Raw genomic sequence first — 25,101 nt, 5'->3', positions numbered from 1 at the left:
TAGATAAAATGCAAACAACTGACTGCAAATATACTCATCAAAACATACATGTTCAGTTCCAGTTTTTAACACTTTTAAAATTGTCTGTTTTCACATTTTACAATTGTCTTGAGCAAATATATCTTGACATTTCTACTTAAACTGGACAATTTGGTTTCTTTGTCAAAAATAAGTAATAAATCTACACATGAAAAGTGACAAAAGAAATACAAGCAAAGTAAAGTAAAGTGGGGGAAATTTGAAATATGATCTGATAGTAACCGTTACAGCAAGGCATTCCTGTACTGAAGGTAGTGAAGGTTTTACTATTTCATCTATTTTTATTTTATTTTAATCCATTCATTGTATAACAATGGCATCCTATCAACATGTCATGGTTTCCTGTTTGTCACTAACTTATATATAAATGTAATACATGCTAACAAAGTGTGTCCATGTGTTCTAAAATATTAGCTTGTGACTTGTCAGTGGCTGCTGTATGAGCAGTCTGTAAAGCTGTTTAGTACAGCATGAGATGTGTTTTAGCTTGCTCCATGCCAATGTAACCTAGGCCTACTTAAAATTAAAATACATTCTCTACAGTCCCGACTTGTTAATAAAACTCTGCTCATAAAGCTGGATAAATAATGTTGTAAAGTTTTGTAAAATAATGTCAGAGTTGTAGAGGATAGGTCTGTGAGGAAATACCAGAGAAATGAGAGAAAGAACCATGATTGAAGCAAAATGACTTGTTTGTTCTTTTGTCAGGTGTTTATATTTCACTTCTGCTATCTGAAAACGAAATGCATACATTAATTCTGCCCTACAAAGGCAAAGTGCAGTATCTGCATGTTTTCTTTCTTCTTCTTTTTTTGACCAATCAAAAGTGTGGCATATTCTCTTCAATCTGGTAGAATTTGATATTGGTACTGCTAAAATTTCCAGAGTTATTGCGCTTTTTATTTTGCTGTCCATCCAAAAAAAAAGCACTGTGAAACCAAGGCAACGTACTGTACTCCCTACATTCTATACTTTACTCTATCATTCCATTGGAGTAAAACCAAGGCAAAGTGCAGTATCTGCCCTAGAACTGTCAAAATTGGTCAGAAAGACAAACTACAAAATACATTTAATTCAGTCCACCTTTATCTAATCAATTATAGACTTGGTAGTTGTTCATAATTTGATGCTTAAACCTGACAATGAAAAACACAAAAAGCTGTTTTCCTAGTTTGGCATTCTTACAGATACTGCACTTTGCCTTTGTCGGGCAGAATTGTAGAGTTGCTTGGTAACCAGAGAAACAGGTGTTACAGCAAACCAGCTCTTCAATGGTATGGCAGTGTATTTGATGTTACATTTTTGCCATTTGTATCTTTAAATATAGACATCCTGCATATCTCCAAACTGATAACTGAGAAATACATTAATTCTCTGACCTTGTATGTTTTATATGTATATATTTTGGAAGTACGTAGCTCAGTGGCTTTGCTGTTAACACACCTCACCAGCCTATAGGAACGCCTTGCCGTAACTGCTATCAGACTCCTCCAGAGAGTTTTGACAATCAAAGTTCAAACTCTTTTTTTTTTCTCTCCTTAAAAAACAGCGTTAACCATTTGCATCACATCAAAGCAGAGTTCTTTGCAGCAAAACCCAAAGGGTAAAAACAAACAGATTTATTTGCAGCTCTGACATCAGAAACACTAAACGCATCACAGGTCATTCCATTCTTGTGGTGTCAAACATGCGAACAGTGCAACAAACCCAACAAACACACAGGCATCGATACACACAGTGAAAACTGAACAAACGTGTACAAACCGCAGGCATCAGAGAGAATTCACACACAGAGGATATCCAAAAATAAAAGCTCTTAGAGGTACTTGGATTGATTAGTTGTTTGGATATACTGAGCACGAAAACAACATAAGGACTTCTGCTCTCTTTTGCCTCTGTTTTGTTATCTATAATCAATAATGCATTAAAATATTAAGTAGCTCACACACTTTACAGAGGATCAGACAGAAGAGTTAACAGGCACAACATGTCTCTTCTGTGTAAACTTTCAAAGTGAATTCAAAAACTACATTAAAGACTGAGAAGGTTTATGAAAGAGATGCTTTCAGAAAACCATGATTTAAGACAGTGAAGTATATAAGACATAAGACACAACTGTGGCACAACTGAATAATAGATTTAAGAAAAAAGGAGAAAGAGATAAAAAAAAAAAGATTAGACGAAAACATAATCAGGAAGTCTCTGATAAAAGCTAGCAGACTGGTTCAAGAGATTGTCATGGTTACAGGGGGTTGGTCCGAGATGTTGAGATCCTCCAGATTTTCCATCCGAAGGAACCTGACTTTTTTGGAAAATCTCAAATAGGAAAATAATTTCCAATCATAGCTATTAATTTGGTAGCCTACTGTTTATGCATCAGTTGATTTTGTCTCTGTGCTTTATTTGTTCTAATCTGTTGGGTATATATCAAGATTCATTTGAATGTTATGTCATTTGTCTAAACAACACAACAGTAAATGAGTTGCCAGTCATCCTGATGACATTTAAATGATTGACCTGTCAATTAAGTTAAAAAATAAAAATACAAATAAATTAAGAATGTAGAAACCTGACAAGTGACTTAAATAAATGAATTTTGATCATTATTTATATGAATAACGATTATAAGATTAAAAGACATAAATCTGCATTGGTCAATATTAATAAAATGTATATAATAATAATAATATAATAATAATAATGGATGACATTACTATGTGTAATTTGAAAGGTGACACTTGTAGTCAACCCAGAGAAAACTATGCAGCATGTTACGGAGCTTTTTTAGCCTCTTTAAGCTCATTGTTTTGGTTTTACTGCATGTCATCAAACAGCAGCAGGCAGAAAACAAGCTGGAATAAAGCCACCGTGCTCCACCTGCCCAGCATCAAACACCACACAGACAAGGTTAGAGGACGGAATCTAAATCATTTCATGGTGACACAGCCAAGCTCAGTGGAATCTGCTTCGAGTACAGCATTGTGGGTAAGTTCATTCAACTGTGTCAGTGATATCAAACTGTGGAAGTATAGGGAGATGTTTAATGGTGGTAATGTGACAATATTCCACTTTGATTTCATTTGCAGCTTAACCACCTAAGACTTAATGACGTGATTTTACTTACATAAATATCACTTGCTATATTATATATTATGAAATGAAAGCTGCAGCAAAGGAAACAACAAAACCTTCAGCAAGGTGCAGTGTTAGAAGAATGTATAGAAAAAATATATAAAGGGGCTATTATAACCTGTACACAATGATTACACACATAGAACCATAATAAAACATCATCATATGATTAGCTGAAACAGTGCAAACAAACCTACAGAGACAGAATCCTCTGGGAACATGATGACTATAATGCTGCTGAACATGTGGAGTTATGATGTGAACCAGCTCTTTCTGTCACTTTTCATTCGTTTTTCATATGGCACTGAGATCAGCTGTTGGCAGACCAACCTACCATGCTTTTATAATAACAGTGGAACAGGTAAATTCCCCATGTTTCATTCTTGTGCACCTCAACTAGTCTCCAGATTTTTCATGAAGTAAGGCAGATCAGGGTGTTGGTTGATAAGAGGAAAAATGCTGAGTTGCAGTTGAATCGAGACCATCAGCTGATGCAGATTTTTGACACTTGACACAAACACCTAGCCTAGAAATCTAGACGCCCCCTAGCGGCAGCAAAAATATTTGCTCCGTATGATATAGTCTGGCTTGTCAGGCTAACAAACACCTGTATTTTCATGGTAAATTTCCATCTAAATGGCTTGTGGAGACTGTGTGTGTGTGTGTGCTCAAGCAGCTCAAGCATATGGTGCAAAACATGCAGCCTTCGTACTGAAATCAGGAATTTAGTTTCAGTGCGTCATGGTTTCACTGGGTCATCTGTACACCAACTAACAGTTGATCCATAGTTACTTCAAGTGTTGAGCAAACAATTTCAACTCTACTTTTACAGGAATCTATAACAGTGGAATTTATAGTGTCTTCATGTGACACAGTATGTCACTACATGTATGATTTGGGGATCAGATAAGAGCACTACTGTACATAGCAATGAAAACATGTATAATTACAAATCTGAATGCAGTAGAGATCATGTGCTCTTGGTGACATGAAAAAACAGAAAAGATGATCATGATTGATATGAAAAATATGAAAAAGATTTTATAAACATGAAATATGACAACTCAAATAATATTCTATGTTTTACATTTCTATGAATATAAATAATTTTGACACATTGGTATTTGACTTTTGTCTGATTTTCTGTGGAGATGAAAGGTCAAGTCTAAAATGAGCAGCACTGAAGATCTAACGTCACCTGACTGACTACTTTCATGATTTAAGAAAATGATTCTGATTAGGTACAATTATATTATTTTCTCCTCTCACCTTATACTGCAACTATAATTGACTAAAATCTCATGTTCTATCTTTGAAGTTTTGTTTCTAGGTCAAAGTTAGTCAGTCACGGTGACAGTAGACCCCCCGAGCAACCAATTCAGTTGACATGCCTTCAACTCCAACAGAGATCACGTTGGTCCCTCCACAGTGGAACAAAGGTTTGAAAGCCAAGGCAGTTGGAAACACTACATCTACTCTGGTCTGTTATCTGCTCTCTAATCAGGTCAAATGTAAACGTTTTCTTCTATTACACATGTAACATGCTGTACCCATATTCATCCTACAATATGAGATGTACAATCAGTCTGACATCACCGTGGAGATCATGAAGGCTAGCTGTGTCCAACATGTATAAATGGTCAAGTATCTAATCATATGTCGAAGCATCCAGAGTATCTAAAAATGCCACATCTAATCAATCATATGGCAGTCCTGCACAAAAAGACCATTGTGTGTTAGCTGAACTTCACAATTGACTTGCATTGGTATCAAAATCCAGATATATGGATGAGCAAACACTACGTTTTGGCACAGAAAGCTAATGATTATCAGTCACAGCAGCCTTGAACACACAGAGCTAGAAGACCATGTCAGCTGGGAGATGACTGATACAAAACGTTTTTCTCCATGTGAGTTGCTCCTTCTGAAAGTGAACGAAACAAACACAAAAGACTCCTCAGCTGCTTACAGTATGTCTGCAGCTTGTAGCCAATAGTAACACTGAAGGGCACTGCACTCTATGTTAGCTAGTTTATGGCTGCTAAATAATTTGCCACAGACTTTCAGTGTCACTCCGGTTGTTAAAGGGATAGTAGCATTTTCTTAAAGTGGGGTTGTATGATCTACAAATAGCCCCTAAGTACTTTAATTGCAGTAGAAGACTCTCTGCACTCCTCCCGTTAGCAACGCCAGCCCATAATAGCCCTGCCCAGAGATTTACAACATACAGTGTTGTGAACCGACCCAAAGAAACGGCCTATTTTCACGGCCTAAAAGAGGTTTTACCTGAAAAAAATACACAGTTTCATTGTTCGCTATAATATAATTTTTTCCAGCCCCTCAAAGTGCCGAAAAAATGCAGTTTTTATTTGGACCTAACCAACTCACGTATCCCTCCGCCCAGGGTTAGCGCCCGCCGATCAGCAGTTACTGTATGTTTGGATCTCTGGGCAGGGCTATGGGCTGCCGTTGCTAACGGGAGGAGTGCAGAGAGTCTTCTACTGCAATTAAAGTACTTAGGGGCTATTTGTAGATCATACAACCCCACTTTTAAAAAAAATGCTACTATCCCTTTAAGGTGTCCTACATGACATTGAAGTGATGCAATTTCATCTCATATTATTGAACCACATAACACTGTTGAGAAAAATATAATATCATTTTGGCCAATACAGGTACAGCATAGATCACAGGGTGGAACAGAGGAAAGAAAGAGAGAAAAAAAAAACACATTGGTCACACAGATGTTCAGCCTGGTCCAACCAGTCGCAGCCGACACAGGAGGAAACATGCACAACTGCTACAAAGTGGTGGAAAGATTAGTGTAATAAATAGCTCAAATTTAAGTGTCAAACATCATTTGTGACTTATGATTTAGAGTCATTTAAATCCTCCAAACCACTTGTGCAGAGGTTAGTTCCCAGTTCTCTCTGGCATTCTGTTTTAACTGTAGGCCTACAAACAGAGCTGAAAGGCAGACAGGCTGAGACTGTGATATCTTAAATATCCACTAGAGGGGAGTAGGGTTGTTTCATTATCAGAGAGGCCGACAGTTTGGGAGAATTAAGAATTCAGAAGATGATTAGAGTAACTGTCTTTTTTTTTATTCACTTGTTTTACTTGTCACCTTATTGCGATGCTGGGACCTGAGTACAAATTTAGTTATTTTCATGTGAAAGCATATTTTTAGAAAGACAATAAATTAACCTTGGATCTTGAGGTTAATTTGAGAGTAAATAAAGTGAAGAGAAGACAAGGAAACAAATTGAATCAAAGGTGAGTAAAAGATGGAGGGAATGTGACAGATAACAAAGGAATGCTGACCAGTTGTTTCCTGATTTGCCTCTTGACCTAACATGCACATTTCTTCTCAACGGGCGGTGTTTCACCGAGCTTCGTGGCCCCGTTGCCATTGGCAGCCTCGGCGGGCGGTTTGTCGACACATTGCTCCATCCTCTTCATGACCAGGTCCAACAGTGTTATCACGGCCTTGTCCACCTCTGTCCCCGTCGCTGCACTCGTCTCAAAGTATGGGATCCTGACAGCAAGAAGAAGAGAAGCACAAAGGTTTCAGCAAGACATTTTTAACTGATTTTCATTTCAGTTAAAGGGATAGTTCAACATTTTGGCAAATTCGCCTACAGTATCACCATAATCCCTATAGTCATAGCAGTAGGTTCATTACCTTTAATTATTGGTGCAAGTTTTTTTGAGATCCGTGGGGCAGAGACGTGAGCTGCTCAGCTAACACAATGGAGGTGAACGGTACAGGTCCACTGTCAATTCAATTCAATTCAAAAGTACTTTATTATTCCGTTAGGAACTTCGTTGCGGAAGGACATCAAAAGTGCAGGTGCAATACAACGATCCACACATCCCTACATACCACAGACATACCCAACACAATAATAATACACATTCCTACAACCACACATAAGTACAAGTACTCGCAGCAAAGGTTAAAAAGACACATACAAAGATAAAAATTAGTTAAAAACAGGTTAATTGAAAAGGAAAAAAAGTTATGGTGGGAGTTAGGCGTTTAGAAGTGGGATTGAGGTGGGAATGAAACTGGATGATGCTCTCTTTGTCCGGAGTGGGAGTGACCTGTATCTGTGTGCTGATGGTAGTAGGCTGTAGTTGCTATGTAGTGTGTGTGTGTGTTGTGTCTGTGGCGATCTGTGTGCCTTTTTTCTTGACCTGAGTATTGTAGATGTTGATGAGTGGCTCCTGTTCCTGACCTATGGTTTTATTGCTGAGTTTGACTATTTTGTTTAGACTGTTTGGGTGGGTAATGCTGAGTGAACCAAACCAGGCTGTGATGTTGAATGTGAGGATGGATTCGATAAAACATTTATAGAAAGCAGAGAGTATTGTTTGATGACCCTGAAGTTTGCGAAGAAAAAAGAGACGTTGCTGACATTTAGAAAAAAGATGTTCACTGTGTAGTTGAAATGTGAGTTTGTAGTCCATTATTGTACCGAGGTATTTGTATGATTCCACCCTTTCTATTGTTTCCTTGTTAACAGAGAGTGTGGGAGTGAAGTGTCCGTGGCGGAAGTCAATGTCCCTCATCAAACTCAAATACACAATCCAAAAACTCCAAAACGCTCTTGTGGGCAAGTTGTGACCTGCACATTCACCACGCTATGAAGTAATCATGTAATTATGTAACATTATGATACATGAAGCAAATACTCGGAAGTACTTTCACTTTTGAACAGTGGACCTTGTACCGTTCACCTCCATTGTGTTCACTGAGCAGCTCACGTCTCTGCCCCGCCCATCTCAAAACAACATGCACCGATAATTAAAGGTAATCAACCTACCCCCATGACTATAGGGGTTATGGCAATAGAAGAATTTACCAAAATGTTGAACTAGCCCTTTTAAACCACTCTGGAGCACTGTTATGCCTTTATTTGACAGCCATTTCTTGTCCAATGTTACATTGGCGTCTGAGAAGTTTCTTGTCATCCAGGTCATGGTTAAGTGATCTTAAAGGGATAGTAGCATTTTTTGGGGTTGTATGATCTACAAATAGCTCCTAAGTACTTTAATTGCAGTAGAAGACTCTCTGCACTCCTCCCGTTAGCAACGCCAGCCCATAATAGCCCTGCCCAGAGATTTACAACATACAGTGTTGTGAACAGACCCAAAGAAACGGCCTATTTTCGCGGCCTAGAAGAGGTTTTACCTGAAAAAAAAAACACAGTTCCATTGTTCGCTATAATATAATTTTTTCCAGCCCCTCAAAGTGCAGCAAAAACGCAGTTTTATAGTGAACAGGTAAAACCTCTTCTAGGCCGTGAAAATAGGCCGTTTCTTTGGGTCTGTTCACAACACTGTATGTTGTAAATCTCTGGGCAGGGCTATTATGGGCTGGCGTTGCTAACGGGAGGAGTGCAGAGAGTCTTCTACTGCAATTAAAGTACTTAGGGGCTATTTGTAGATCATACAACCCCACTTTTTTAAAAAATGCTACTATCCCTTTAATGAAGGGAACCAGACTTATTTGAGGTTCTTGAAGCTTTCCAGATAATTATTTTGAGGTGCATTAGGTGTTCATGGAGCCCACTGGGAATCATAGAGTAGACTAGTAAGAAAACTACACATATGTACTGGTAAACCGAGAATGAGGTTGGTGAAGTGAGACTGATGGAACTTTGGGGCTATGTGCTGCAGCTGGGATGAGGATGAGGATAAGGGAGCAACATCTCCAACACTCAGGCCACGCTTCTTTGCCCAGAAATCAGGGATTGCTCCTTTGGGTAGAGGGTTAGGGGAGAGTAAATGGAGTGTGATACTGACAGACAAACTGGTGCAGTGTCAGCAGTAATGGTTGACCACACACTGTTGTGAAAAGGAAGCTATGCTAATGCTTCCTTGTCTCATGTTGCCAGGAATCACGATGAGACTGATGTCTTTGGCTGGAATGACACCAGGAAATGATTTTTGACCTGTCAAACAGGAAGTCATTTGTGTAAAACTTGTTGTCAGTGCTGCACAGCAGTCACATACTGTCTGTGATGTTGAGTTAGGCCTCACTTGTGTACAGTTAGACTACTGTGGTGTAACATTAAAATGTGTATTGTTTTATTTTGAAATGCAAACTTTTATTTTGGTAGAGAAAAGGAAGTGATGTTAAAAAATATATGCTACACCTGAGTTTGCTAGTTTTTCGGTGAGTACATTTGTTTGTAGTCATAGTATTTATTTTGTAATATTAATATTGAAAGAACTTGATTTGTAGTAACGTAATTATTTGATATTTTACATAACATGTAACTACAGTTGTTAGCATAAGTTAGCATCCTTATGTGTAAGGCTCTGTAAAGGGACATTATAACTGATTTTTATTATTTATTTTTTTTTAATTCATTATAACTGATTTATGTATGTATCCTTTATTGTTTCAGTTTCACCATTTCTGCATTAAAATCCTGCCAACCACAACTAAAGACTGTTCCTTGGAGGTGAAATGCTGAAGGGTTTAGCTTGCTGTTAGGAGAACAGTATAACTACTGTCCATGTAATGTCTGCTATTCATTCCAGCAGTCCTTACCCAATATGAAAAACAAACATACCCATATTTATCTGCCAGCTCCTTGGCCTGTTTCTCCTGAACCTCCCGCTGGTCGGCGAGGTCGGCCTTGTTTCCCACCAACACAATATCTGGGTTCTCACAGTAGGCGTTGGCCTGGAGCTGGCCTGGAAAATGATGAAAACGAATCGGCAACAACAGAAAACAAATTAGCATTGAATAATGAGTGACAGCAGAGGTTTGAGACATGTAAACATCTGAAGTCAACAACATACTCATCCAGTTTCTGACATTGAGGAAGCTCTGCTGGCTGGTGAGATCAAACATCAGCAAGAACCCCATGGCGTCTCTGAAGAACGCCGTCGTCAGGCTGCGGAACCTAGATCACACACACAAAACTTTAAAGGGATTGTTCAGCATTTTGGCGAATTGGCCCATTGCCATAATCCCTATAGTCATAGCAGTAGGTTCGTTACCTTTAATTGTCGGTGCAAGCTATTTTTAGAACGGCGGAGCAGAGCCGTGAGCTGCTCAGAGCTACGCTACGGAGGCTCATGGGATTTCTTGGTTTTCCTCATCAAACTCATCAAATACACAATCCAACAACTCCACAACGCTCTGGTGGACAAGTTGTGACCTGCACATTCACCATGCTATGAGATAATCACGGAACATTACAAAACGGAGCTGTTTTAGAGGTAAATACAGAGTCTGCTTGCTGAAAAACTGTCCCTGAACACAACACGCTTCAGCGGTTTTGCATGAATTTCCCTCTAAAACAACTCAGACCAGAGACAGACCAACCAGACAGAGTTGTTTTAGAGGGAAATTCATGCAAAACTGCTGATGCGCGTTGCCTTCAGGGACAGTTTTTCAGCAAGCAGTCTCTGCATTTACCTCGAAAACGGCTCTGTTTTGTAACGTTGTGTTATTATCTCATAGCGTGGTGAATGTGCAGGTCACAACTTGTCCACCAGAGAGTTGTGGAGTTGTTGGATTGTGTATTTGATGAGTTTGATGAGGGAAACCAAGAAATCCCATTAGCCTACGTAGTGTAGCTCTGAGCAGCTCACGGCTCTGCTCCACCGTTCTAAAAATAGCTTGCACTGACAATTAAAGATAACGAACCTACTGCTATGACTATAGAGATTATGGCAATGGGCCAATTTGCCAAAATGTTGAACTATCCCTTTAAGACAAAATATAAAATGCCATACAGTACTGTACATTAAAATATTTTTTAAAGCATATCATTTAGTTTTATCAGACAAGATCCACAAACTACAGCTGGTTTCAGCATTATAGGGGGTCTTGAAGACTAGCTGCTTCACAGCAGCACAACTCAGGTGTTCTCATTCAATGGCTCCTTCAAATGTTTTTCTTCTTTTTTTCCCCTATTCCACTCCTCATGTACTGTCTCTGTATGTCCCTTACCATCTGTCCCTCAATACCCTGTCTGTCCCTTACTTCCCCCTTGACCCACCATGGTGTTCCATGGCCTTCTGCGGCTCATATAGGAACCTCTTCTCTATAAAGTTTGACAGGGAGGGTTGGTGACGGTCACAAACATGCACAGTAATAGTATAAAATATTCAGATGCAAGACTAACAGTGCATCAATCTTTGAAAAGGTCAAATGCAGACAGATTGAAAAACAGACTGTGGGATTTAACTACCTACAGGGCCTGCAGCTGGAACACCAACAACCAGAAAGAAGCTACAAACAGAATTCCCTGCTTACATGACAACGCTGGAACTTTCTGAAAGTCCTCACCTCAGCTGGGCTTTCAGAGACCTCAGACTGAGTTAGCATGTACTAAGTTTAAAAAAAATACCCATTTGTGTGCGAACTGGACCTAAGCATGGCACTGGATGTACAATATTTACACCTTTGAGCAGCTGAGTGTGTGTAGTAGATCTGCAACTGGTCTAGCATCTAGTGGTCAGAAGAGGAACTGCAGCTGGAATCATCAGACTTCACTCCCGATGAAATCATCCAAAGTCAACGAGCAGTCCAGAATATTTGAAATGTCATGTGGATGACAAGCTTGACTAATATAAAGACAAAACATGGTCCATAATCTGAGGGGTAAAAAAGATGCAGTCACCCACCTCTCCTGTCCAGCTGTGTCCCAGAGCTGGAGATGAACCTTGAAGGTTTTCCCTGTGGTCGTCCCATTGGGATTGGCCGCTGTGTACATCTGAGGCGAAAGAAGCATCACTGATTTAGTTTTTATTTAGCAGACAAAGTAAACATGTTGTAGTGTGTGTTAATGCCTGATAGAGCACATGAAATGCTACTTAGAAAACAACTTTTCAGAACGCCATGAATCTGACTAGTGATACATGTTTCTCCAGTATTGAACACCCTGACTTCAATAACACGATGGAACCATTTGGTCTCTGCACAATGAAGCCTCCAGAATGACCATGGAGCAGAAGTTCTTTGACCACACCAGTGATCATAGTTGGGTGTAGTCAGTTGTAGTCTCCTGCATTTGGGACCACAGACTCTAGGGTGCAGTTTACTCTGTGAGTGTCAAACACCCAGTCACACCACAGCAACAATAATCCAAATCATTTCAATAGGTTTTTTACAGACTTTTAACATCAGATTCAACCTTGGTGAATTCTGACATGCACAGTTTCACAGGAAGCACACATTCAAACTCATGGTCTACCGTAATTGCTTTTATTGTCTAACCTGCACCCAAAAACAACAGTTTTCAGTCTGACAGTCTGGTTGGTGCACTCAGCTCTCCACTGTTCTGTTGGTGAAAATATATATATATATATTTTTTATCAATTACTAGACATTTCAGGCGACCCCATTTGAATTCCATGCGACCCCACATATGGTCCCGACCCCAAGGTTGAAAAACACTGAGTTAGGCTCTCCAGGTGATGACTGACCACAGGTCAGTTGGAAAATGATAACAGTTGTCTAAAGTGACAGTTGCTGTTTGTTATTGGATTGTTGCTGGAGCATTATGCTGAGACACAAACAGCTCTATAAAAACTCAACACATTACAGTATATCATTTAAAGCAGAAGTAAGCGGAATATTTGTGTTAATATAAGTCTTAAATAGTTCTATCTTCCGACAGCAATCACTTACATAGAGTGTTTGGTCTGAAACACGGGTCTGTCAGTCACTCTGCTCTGCTGTAAGCTGAGGAGAAAACTTTCCTTGTATCCTACGACCTTTATCCAATGAGGAGAGAGAACGGCATAAAGGGGCGGTCCTCTCTGTGTGTGCAGCCAAGGGATGCGCATGAATGTGGTGACGTAGGAACGAGGGCGGGGACTGCTAACTCCATCGGCTGACAGGAAGTTAGCCAAAACCACCGGATCGCTTACTTCTGCTTTAATTACAAGACAAGTGAACAAAACTAAAAGATTATCACTGGCTACTGAATTGTCAAAAGCATCATAGTTAAAGTACAAGTTAAAATGATAGGATCATTCAATTTTAACGTGCATTTTATTCCTTTTTTTTTCCTTTAATTGTGCACCAAAAAAGAGTTTACTGCTTTGGGGTTGTGGATGGCAGGTAAATGAAAATCTTAATGTATGTAATGTTCATGAAACCACCTGGACCGATGTTCCACTTCAGCATATTCATATTCAATTTAGCACCAGCTTTCCATAATTACAGCTGCGTTCACACACACAAACAGTGGAGGTGAGGAATCAATGGTATGAGTCACCCTGAGCTGTTCAACCAGCACTGAATCCATTTTCAGTCTAAAATCATCAATGGTTGTTTCTTCATATCACATCACAATAGATTTCAATAATGACTTGGTAATACACTGGCAAAGAAAGGACTTCAAAATATGTTCAGATCCATTTCTCCACAGCTGTCTATACTGTAAGTATGATCACTATGTTTCAACTAAGTGCAGCCAAACAAGGCTATGTACATATGCTGCTTCTCACTCATTCACCGACAAGGCTTATAAAATACTTGTGAATGTCACAATCGTACCTCAGTGCATCATTTCTCTAAGACAGCTGTGATTTTCCCACATTCACTCCTGGACGAGATAATTCTGCTACTTTTATGACCAAATATGGTCAGCATAGTGTAGGCAGTATGAACGGCACAAGCATCAATTTGAATATGTCGCATGGTTTGTGACCATGAACTATTCTTAACCTTAAAGGGATAGTTTACCCAAAATTGAAAATTCTATTCAATTTTCTATGCGAAAAATATTAAATAAGTCTATATTTCAAGCTTGTTTTGTAGCGGAAGCTTCTCGAAGCTCCTCTTCCCGGTTCGTCAGATTTGGACGACCTGGGAAGAGGACAGACCCTGGTTCGTCCAAATTTGATTGGAAGAGGAGCTTCCGCTACAAACAAGCTTGAAAAATAGACTTATTTAATTTTTTCGGGGCTTCAATACAAGACGGACATTACATACGAGCAGCATGGAGGTATTTGGATGTTTTTTGGTGTGTCTTTTTGTTACGAAGACAGTTGGTATCCATTTGCAACCGTTATATGGACATGCACTGCTACGCCGAGACCCCCTGTAACTCAGAGAAGGAACGGAGGAGGACTTCTCCCAGCCCTTAGTCCACATGAGGGTGAGTAGATAATGAGTGAAATTTCAATTTTGGGTGAACTATCCCTTTAACCAAGTGCCGAAACATGTCAAAACCTCAACCACAGTAGCAGCAGTTTATAAAATGTCACTCAACATGGCAGGCACAAATCAGTTTGTCAACCATGTGGCAAAAGAGGCACCAGTTACAGTTAGTTGCATTGTTTTTTCTGCAGAATTTGTTTTGTGATTTTCATTTTCTTGTGAAATATTGGATGTCAAATAATTAACTTTATAGGCTTAAACAGAGGGAACTAGACTTACTGCTTCATGTTTGTACCTGCACTGAACACTCAAGCTGCAGTTTAAAATTAATATTAAAATTAAAATTAAAAAAACATACTTTTTCTTGCAACTATATATTTATTTAATAAATATATAGTTGCAAGAAAAATTATGTGAACCCTTTGGAATTTCCTCGTTTTCTGTTTGTATTTTTTGTACGTATGGTGTAAACATGGCTCTGCATAGCAGCATGTAAACATCATGTCAGAGGTGGAGGAGCATCATGGTTTGGGGCTTTTAAACCCAAGGGTTCACTTTCTTTTTCCACCTGCACATGTGAATGTTTAACGGATATGTTCATTAAAGACATGAAATATTATAATTCTTTGTGTGGTATTAGGTTAAGCACATTGTGTTTGTTAATACTTGTGACTTAGATGTATAGATTGGATCACATTAAATGGCCAATTCATGCAGAAAACTAAGAAATTCCAGTGTGTCAAGAAAAAGTATGTGAACTCTTTGGAATTTCTTAGTTTTCTGCATTAATTTGCCATTTACAGGAATTTAATCCGATCTACATAGTCACAATTACACAAAGAATTATAATATTTAATGTCTTGATTGATATAGACGTGAAATATATGTATATATAAGTGTGTGTGTGTGTGTGTGTGTGTGTGTGTGTGTATATTATATATATACTATATATACACACGCACACAACAAAACTTCATATATTCAAAACTGAGGCCCAAAGAAAACGTATGGGCAAATGCCATGGTATGATAACCAAGTACAGCATGAGATCACACAGATCAGAACTCACCACTCTCTTTTCCCTGAAGTCGATGCCGACTGTGGTGATGAACTTGGGGTTGAACTTGTTGTCTGTGTATCGGTACAGGAACGTGGTCTTTCCCACGCCGGAGTCCCCCAGGGCAAGGAGCTTTATAAGGTAGTCATAATCCCCATCAGTCATAGTGATGACTGCAATAAACCTGTGGCAAACAGACACACATGTTGACATACAGACGCACACTTTGTACTCTAACATCAGGTATATGTGTGGGAGTCACACGACTAAACAGAAGAAGAGGAAATAAGAGGCAGGAGATGGTGTCTGCATCCGTGTCTTACTTCCCACTACTGAAATTTGAGAGTGGAGATCAGAGGGTTTGTGGGAAAATAGCAGCTATGCATGTGTGTGTGTGTGTGTGTGTGTGTGTGTGTGTGTGTGTGTGTGTGTGTGTGTGTGTGTGTGTGAGAGAGAGAGAGCAAGAGAGAGAGTGGGGTGGGGTGGGGTGGGGTGGGAAAGAGAGTGTATGTTCGTCATCATAGTGTAAGAAAACAGAAGAGACTGAACATCATGTGTGCAGAATTACTTGACAAAAGTCAGTTAATCCACTCTTTGCTCTGGTAAAAGCTGTAGATTTTGCTGGCAAATCAATAGTACAAGGAATTAAAGCATTGGGAAACTTATTCAAATGAGCTTCCAGAAGCTCTCACACAACATACAATGAATAGAAGAATGAATCCACAGAATAATAATCACAAATCCTTCTATCTTTATCAAAGAGGGTGATATATCCAATATGTGTGGCGGATGATGTTATGCCATACTGGAAATATATATGTACATGTATGTAAATTCTACTCTTTTTAAAGTTGAAGATAAAACATAAGGACAATTATTTTCACCAAGATCACATGGTTTGTTTTTGTGACTCTAGTACAAATCTGTGTTTTAATTTGAAGAAAGAAAAGGTGAATGTCGATGATGCCACGTAAAAAAATTTTACTAGTAAAAATACAAATGCATGTTTTGAATATTCTGTAAAACATATCTGCCTGTTTGACATACAACAAAGATGTTATAGAAATAAAATCCATAAATAAAGTCACTTTTATCATTATTATTGGAAAAATAATATTATTGTACACCAGATAATACAGGGTAATGTGGAGGGATACAGAATAAACAATCTTATGTAAAAGAAAAAAACACTTTTAAATGGCACTTTTTGCACACACTCGACTGAATTAAACATACTTATGGCAAATATAATAGTTTGGCAGATCTATGTGTGCATGCACTTCTTTTCAAAACACATATAGGTCCAGAGTTTGAAAGATGAAGCAGGCCATGTCAGATCAGTTTCACTGCATAGCAAGAGAGAGAGTGGAGTGGGGTGGGGTGGGGTGGGAAAGAGAGTGTATGTTCGTCATCATAGTGTAAGAAAACAGAAGAGAGTGAACATCATGTGTGCAGAATTACTTGACAAAAGTCAGTTGTGGCAAAATACCAGAGTTTTGAGGTACTTGTACAACATTTTGGGCAATATAGCCTGATGGATGAAGTAGTAAACATCATGGTAAGGTCAGTATTCATGATAGTGCAAGTGGTGAGAAAATCTCCAAAAGCACAAGTGAAGCTTCTGACCTGGAGACACACTATCGAGGAATGGTTGATGTACAACAGGCAGTGTGACTGATTTGAAGCTCTTTGGCTGGTTAAGAGTTGCCAACGGCAACACACCAGAAAATGTAGCAGAGTAGAACAAAAGGCAGTAAAGAAGAAAACTTTGCAGTTAAAAATGGACATAGAAAGATTGTTGGTTTTAACTAGAGACTGAGTCAAACACAGCAGCTCATGTGAACTTGTTGGATGGACTATATAGCGGTCTGTGGTCTGATGAGGCCTGTTTGTCTCTTGGCTACAGATGGTATATTTAGAGTGAGGATCATAAGACTCTTAATTCACTCAGCTGAGCAGAGGCACTTAGAACACAGCGCTGTATCACAGTCTGGACGGTGGATAGCCAGCAGCTCTGATCTCTTCACAATAACCTCACTGTAACTCAGAGCGCTGCCGCTGACCAACCACAGCAAAGACAGCACACTGACATTTGACCTACAGTATATTCAATCAGCACGCTGTCCTGAATACAACACATTTTGTATCATTTGCAGGAATAATTAAGGCTATGAATGGCCACAAGAACACTGCCGGATAATATGGATATGGATATGGAAGAAACACACAGGGTGACATTCCAGGGAGAGAATAAACAAAGTAATACCAAAGTCCTTCTAGACAATATAGAACGTCTCTGGTAATACTTGCTGGTGTTTGAAAATGTTTAATACAGGTGAAAATAAGTTAAACTAATGGAAGATTAGAAGGCTACTATCGAAGCGACCTACACTCTTAGAAATAAGGGTTCTAAAAGGGTTCTTCTAGAAGGGTCAGGGTTCTACCTGAGGGTACCTTGAGGATGTTGTCATGATGCTATGTGAAGCCCTTTGAGACAAACTGTTTGTAAAAATGGGCTATACAAATAAAATTGCCTTGCCTTGCCTTGCCTTGCCTACCTGGAACCATTTGCTTCTGAAAAACCCTTTCCCGAAGAAAGGGTTTTTCAAGGGTTCTTGGTAACACTAAGGGTTCCAGTAAGAACCATTTTGATCCAGAGAACCTTTGTAAAAGGTTCTACCAGGAGCCAAAAGGGTGAGGACAAGCCGAAGAACCATATATGGTTCTACTTGGCACTTTTATTTCTAAGAGTGTATCTCCTGGCTGGCTTGCCACTTTATGTGGCTCCTGGTAACCACTGGAAGAAATGATTACAATAACTTGGTTGGAACCAGAAGCTCCTATCATAAAGCCATGGAGACACAATACAAGGTCTTTATTATTATTATTATTATGGAAGACACTAAAGTAAAACTACAACTAAAGATGGAAAACAATAACAGATATAAGATAGCTCCTTAAAAAAAAAAAGTATTCCTTTTATTTACACGTGTTCTCTTTGGTTTTATATTTTCCCAAGGAGAAATCACAGAATTCAAATGAATGTTGTGTGTATAAAAAAAAAAAAAATGGAAACGGGGTAATGTATGTATGTGGTTGTGTAGTATGGTATTGATATGACTGGAGGGTGGGGTTTTATGTATGTTTTATCTGTGTGGAATAAACAGAAAGTTCCAAAAAATGGAAATGATATTTTACATTGATATTACTTTCCATTGACTGTACAGTACATTGATTGTGACAGATAAATACATTTAAAGCAAGGGTTTGACAGGATGAAACATCTATCTGTCCTAGTATTGATGAAGCCCTGCAGAGAGGTGAGGCTTGGCTGAGTAAAGGGGGAGGGGTTTGAAAACCAGTGATGTCTTCATTGTGATTAGCCCGTCAATCATTATCCCCTGAGGCCAAACCAGTCCACATGTGCTTGGTCAGCTGACGGCAGAGAACAACCCGACTCACAGTCATCCCAACAATGAATAACAAAGCAGTACTAAATACTGCAGAATGGGGAGAGAAGATATTTTTACATACATAATTTAATAGTTTTATTAAAATTATATTCCACCAACAAGTTTATACATTTAGATTTAGCCAAATAATAATGTGGAAACAATGTAACATCATCTAAGGCTGGCTGGAATATGAAAGATATTTGTGTTAGATAATAATATAATAAATGACCATACTTATTTTATCATGACTGGATAATCTATGGTCAATTTAACAGTGTGAAAACCAACACATCTGTCTCAACAATGCAAGTCTCTGTAGCAAATTTCACAATTGCACTTCGGCCATATGAAGTAATAAAACTCTCTCATTTGACAAAAAGAGCACTATCTCTGAGTTCCCCTTTTGAGTGATTGTTTCACACTAGTGGTAACACTCAGTACGTTTACATGCAGAGCTTAATCGAGCTATGCTCAAAATTCGATTTTGGCGTCAAGTCGGACTTCTGTCCTTGTCTCAATATACATGCAACTGAGAAAATCGAATAACTGACGGCGTCCGCCCCCTCATGCGCCGTCACCTGTTGTTTCAGCCGGTTAATACGCCGCCCAGTCCTGTTGACTTTTCTGTCACCTCGTAAAAAACGGAATATAAACAACTTAGTAGCTTAATAATAAATTCTCAACTGCAGTTCCCGACCAGACGCACCAGTCTGGGCCGGATTCGCGCTGAGAATAGGATACGGGCTTCCTTTTTTCATCTCTCTCTCTCTCTCTCTCTCTCTCTCTCTCTCTCTCTCTAATAAAACAATCTGGCTGGTTGCGCTGTGTATGTGTGAAATGCATTGAATCTGCGCTGACGTTGTTTTTTTTTTCTTTACTTTGCGGGGTTCGGGCGGCTTCTCTGCTCCACTTGGTGCCGTCTCTACTGTTGTGGAGCATGCGCACATGTATTGTCCAGTTATACTCAGACTAAGGTGTTTACATGACGGAGAAAATCGAATTCCAATCGCATTATCTGGGTGTCTTAATCGGAGTTCTCAACTCCGATTTCAGTCGGACTAAGGTGTTTACATGCACTTCAGTTATCCAGTTATAGTCGGATTAAGGCAATAATTCGGTTTTTTCAAGTGTCATGTAAACGTACTGACTGAGGTACTGTACCACCTTCATGACAAGGTCATAGTATAAGGCAGGGGTACTCAAATACAAATCTTCAAGGGCCACAAAGATGTTTTTCAATGGCTCGAAGGTCCATTTATTGAGGTCGGTCAGGCCACATGTGAAATATTGTACTGTAATATTCAAAAGATGTCCTTTTTAGTCAAAACAACAATAAAAATATGCACTAAAATATAATTTCCATTTTGACAATTTTGACAGAGGAGCTGTCAGGAGCTCTGCTGTTCCTGTCTCTTCAGCCTGGTGTTTGGCTGCACTTTCTATAAAAACAGTTCTACATTGGGCGATCTAACCTCCATATGAGCGCGATCAGCTGAGACAGAGCACAGTGGAAGTGGCACTGATCAGCTGTCACAGCGCACGTGTGTATTTAACGGCAAAAAAAATTGGAGCGATCAATTTTTTTTGCCGTTAAACACGTGCGCCGCCAGCGTCGTAATCCAATCGGTTAACGAGCGTCGGTTACGGTCAGTCTTTAGAACTTTGGCTCAAATGGTGCGCAATCTAGGCTCCTACAGCTGGCAAAGTGACAATATGAACCGCTTCAAAAACAAAAGTGAAACTTAAAAATGCGCTCGCAGCGCGACCCAGTAACAGGCTGTCTGTGTATCATTGGCATGGAGACAAGTCATAGACAAGACATACGTGTTGACCCAACCAAAACACATACTGAAGAAATAACAGTTCGGGGGCCACAAATAACCGGCCTGCCGGCCACCTATTGAGTAACGCTGGTATAAGGTATAGTTTCAAAATTTTCATTAATTTGTATTCTTGTTTAGTTTTTCAGTTTTCTTTTTTATTTCAGTTCAGTTTTAATTAGTTCAACAAGCGAATAATCAGTTTAAGTTACGTTTTTATTTTGAGGAATTGACTAGTTTTAGTTTAGTTTCAGTTTTTCAGGTATTAGGAAAGCCTTGATCTGTAGAAGCTTCTCTGTGAAAGCGCCGAAGCTGAAATCAAATCAAATTTGTGGGATTTATTTTCACCGATTATTTTCACCGCTAGTTTTAAACTTTTAAAGAACTACAATAACCCTGCTTCATGCTAACATTATTTTTATTCTAATACTGGTTGGCATCAGCATGCTAACCAGCCCAGTGACTCAGTCATATATCTGCCCTGAAGACATAGCACAGAGGACATATCATACCCTCATGTCTTCCAAACACATGAGGGCTTCAGCTCTTGTTGAGCAACCACACAAAGCTATGTTCTCATATACCTTTGCTTTGAGCATTCAACTGTTTTCGGAGACACAGCTGCTCAGTGGCAAACAGCAGAAACAGTTGGAGAGCAGCTGGTGAACACAGTGGAGCTTTTTGATAGGCTACTAAATACAGACATATATTACCTAGAAGCACGACTGAATGAATGCTAATGTTTGAAGGATGATTAAATCACCAACTATTGTCTGACCCTTTGCCATTTCCACTGAAAAGGTGATGAAATGTCGATCTTGTTCATATGATTTGTGCAGTAGCCTGTTACACAGTTGACACACTCAGATGTGTTATAAGATTATAGCTGAAAAATGGTAGAATGTCCTCCAGACACATACAGTATGCTGTCTGTATTAGAAAGCTAGCTCAAGCTACAGTGTGATAAAAAAAAAAAACATGGCAGTAGGCCTAAAGAGTCAGTCCTATGAGGGTTATAATCATATGATGTGTGGGTTTTTAAACTTTACATACACTCTTCACTTGCATTTTTTATCGGCTAATAAAGCAGTTATTGAGTACATACAAGGGCCAGAACTATATACACATGTAGCCTATACCGTTAAACAGGAATATTTGTTTCACAGCTTTGTTACATTGGGGTTGTGGGGGAAAGGTTTTCCCTGGTGCCTGCTAAACATTGTATCCCAATAACAAGCAAGAACAAAACCATAAAACACAAAGACACATTAAAAATGTATGAGCTAGTAGGGGAGAGGGGAAGCCAACAGGAGCCAGGGCAAACAAAGAGAAAGAGAGGTGGAAAGCAAGAACAGAGTCTACAACAAACTGTGCTGCAATAAGAAATGACTTGAGAGTGTTAACAAGGACACATTAGAGTCAGTATCAGAGAATATATCAGGATGCTGCGTCCTGCTCTTCCTCATCATATCTGTGACATGTACATTTCACCACTTTCAGTCAGAGGTGCAAACACTCTGAAGCTTTACAAACAAATAGTACAGTTCTATGGTGTGGGGGGTGTTTTTAATTTTAGAGTGCCCGAATACGCCTTTATGATCACACTGAATCATACTCCTTATAGGACTGACCCAACATTCGTTTTTGGTTGATTACAAATTATGACGGACTATGTTTTCTTTTTATTAGTGGGTAAAGGTAATGAAAAATAAGGTTCCTGTACTGTATACTTTCAGACAAACACTTAGAGCAGAAGTAAGCGATCCGGTCGTTTTGGCTAATGCTGCGTTCCAGGCAGGCTTTTGAAACCGTAAATTACAGCTTCAAGTCACGACTTACGACTTTGTAGCGTTCCAGGCAACCCGCAACTCGCGTTTCTCCGTCCTGTTGCCTGTGAAAGTCACTATAACAGCCACTCGTAACTTCCGACCCGTGAAGTCGTACCAGATCGAACTGGTACGACTTCACAGGTCGGAAAAACACGAGTTACGGGTTGCCTTGAACTAGGGCTGACCCAAAAAAATCGAAGCTTCGAAGCTTCGTTCGTTGCCATGGAAAATCGATCATGAAGTCCGTGATCGATTGTTTGTTTTTTTTTCTTCCTTTTTTCCTTTTTGACACCGGTTCTCATCGGCACTTGTTACATTAGAATGAATAGGCTACTTGGCATCCTGGAAACCTGCCTGATTTTGGAGTTATTTATATCATGACTGTTTTTCATGAGTCGGTGTTTTATATATTCATTGCCAGTCTTTCTACTATGAATATTGCACTTTAAGATGTTACTATACCCATCCTATATGACGGCTTCTGGTCCGATGACTTTGTTTGGGTTAGGAACTTTGTTCCTTTGATATTGATATTGTTATTGTTATTATTGTCGCTTTATTTCATTACGGCCTCTTGTGGCCTGAGGTCAAATACTTTCACATAGTGTTTTGATTGTGGGACACATTGTACATTTATCTATATGCACCGAGAATATCAAGGTCAGGGTATTGAGGTTGCTTGCTGTCTTATGATTTTTCTGTTCATTCTGACACCTGCAACAGCTGCATACTATCTTCTCCTGATCAAGTCATGTGACTAGTAGTATTTAAGATGGCTTCTGATAGCTATCCTACTGTCTGACGAAGAGCTACATTGCTCGAAACATACGTCACTACAATAAATTGACACTGAGTCCTGCAGAGCTGCGAGTGCTCTTGTTTTTTCTATTTTGATTTTGGAGATATGCAGTGTTTGTTTTCCATTACCCCCCCCCCCCCCCCCCCCCCCCCCCGGTCAGACGTTACGGTCATGATTCATGCCGTTCTCTCTCCTCATTGGATACAACTTGTAGGATACAAGAAAAGTTTTCTCCTCGGCTCAGAGCAGAGCAGATTTAAGACTTATATTAACACAAAAATATTGCTTACTTCTGCTTTAAGTATCAGATTCATTTTATCACCAACAAATTAAAGTCTATCCATCCACATCTAGAGCATCAGATATGAAACTGAATTCCCCTCCATATCTGAATCTTTGTGATGTAAACAAGAAGACTGACTTCCTCTGTGACAACTAGTTTATTCAGCAGACTGATGACTGAAAGACAGGAAGACAAACTGACTGCACATACAAAGAGTCACACGTAAAATGTAGCAACTCCACAATGTTTTTATTTAGCTTTTCTTCTTCTTTATCATGTCAGATTGAATACATTTTTCTGCAAGAAGAAGCAGAGCAAACAAGTGTTATCACTGCAACATGGAGCCAACTTAAAGAGACTGCACTCACAGCAGAAAGAATGGCAGCCTATCTGTTATAGCTCAAAACAGATGCTCAGCTATCTTCTTTTATTCAGCAGCAACAGATAAATGTGCAGTTCGTGTTCTGATACAGCTACTTTTCTGCCTAGAGTTCTAGATATAATGGATGCTGCATGAAATACAACACATCCATCCTTTGTTGTGGTGTTACTTTTAAAAATCAACAGGTTTAATCCCAAAGTGAACTACTGCATAAATCAGCTGTGGCACCAGGGAAATCTACACCTCCATGGAGGAGCATAAATCCACCTGACTGACTCTGGCTGTAATTTGCACCGTTCACTGCTGTGCCGCCCTAAATACACACAGATTTATTACAGACTGAGCATTCACAATGAAATCAAGCGAGAAAAAGAAGTGAAGATTGTGTGGAGTCTTACAGCATGTTTGCAGACCTGAAACCTTCTGATCTGTATTCAACAGATAATAAAAGAGTGATTGTTTCGTCACTCTGGCAGTTTAATTCTAAGAAGACAGAAATCATAACACCTCTTGAAACCTTATTGTTAACAGGAAGTACGCTACTAACCTCTGTGGCTTGAGCCTGACGTAATACCCTCAACTGAGGGATATCTATAATTCTATCTCTAAGATAATAGATGGGCTTTATTTTTAGTTTTTGTCTTGAAAATTAAAGGACTTGGACATTTGTCTGAGAGGGTCAAATGAAAAGATGTTATCATGATGCATTTTATGTAGGATTTATACATTTTTCGCAGTTTCATGAAGATGCAGCACAAAATATTAACCAATTGTGCCGTAGGCTGTTAGAAAGCTCGGCAGCCGCAGCGCAAACCAGGGCAAACTATATTTCACACATCAGCCCAGTCTTAAGTTAAAGGGATAGTTCACCCAAAATTGAAATTTCACTCATCTCCTCACCCTCATGTGGACTAAGGGCTGGGAGAAGTTTCAGAGTCCTCCGTGGCTTCTCTGAGTTACAGGGGGTCTTGGCGTAGCAGTGCATACCAACTGTCTTCGTAACAAAAAGACACACCAAAAAACATCCAAATACCTCCATACTGCTCGTCTGCAATGTCCCTCTTGTATTGAAGCCCTGACATGAGAAATTGTTCCACCGGCGTGATTTGCACTGACACAGGAAGAGCAGTGAACTGAGACACTGGGAGCTTCCGCTACAAACAAG

General features: G+C 39.3%; 1 protein-coding gene across 1 annotated transcript in view; it reads right to left on the bottom strand.

Moving 5' to 3' along the window:
- Window positions 1–6,160: 6,160 nt before the first annotated feature.
- The window catches only part of rab27b (RAB27B, member RAS oncogene family), a 69,348-nt gene continuing 50,407 nt past the window's right edge, over window positions 6,161–25,101 (bottom strand). The window contains exons 2-6 of the mRNA XM_083983815.1: window positions 15,381–15,552; window positions 11,827–11,915; window positions 9,991–10,094; window positions 9,759–9,882; window positions 6,161–6,709 (exon numbers count right to left, since the gene is read on the bottom strand). Coding sequence (XP_083839941.1) covers window positions 6,523–6,709; window positions 9,759–9,882; window positions 9,991–10,094; window positions 11,827–11,915; window positions 15,381–15,533 — 657 coding nt within the window. The 5' untranslated portion in view covers window positions 15,534–15,552 and the 3' untranslated portion in view covers window positions 6,161–6,522. The remainder of the gene's footprint in view (window positions 6,710–9,758; window positions 9,883–9,990; window positions 10,095–11,826; window positions 11,916–15,380; window positions 15,553–25,101) is intronic.

Source organism: Trachurus trachurus, assembly GCF_905171665.1.
Source record: "Trachurus trachurus genome assembly, chromosome: 12".
NCBI classification, from domain to species: domain Eukaryota; kingdom Metazoa; phylum Chordata; class Actinopteri; order Carangiformes; family Carangidae; genus Trachurus; species Trachurus trachurus.
The sequence above is the reverse complement of the archived record's forward strand: the minus strand, read 5'-3'. Positions and strand labels throughout refer to the sequence as shown.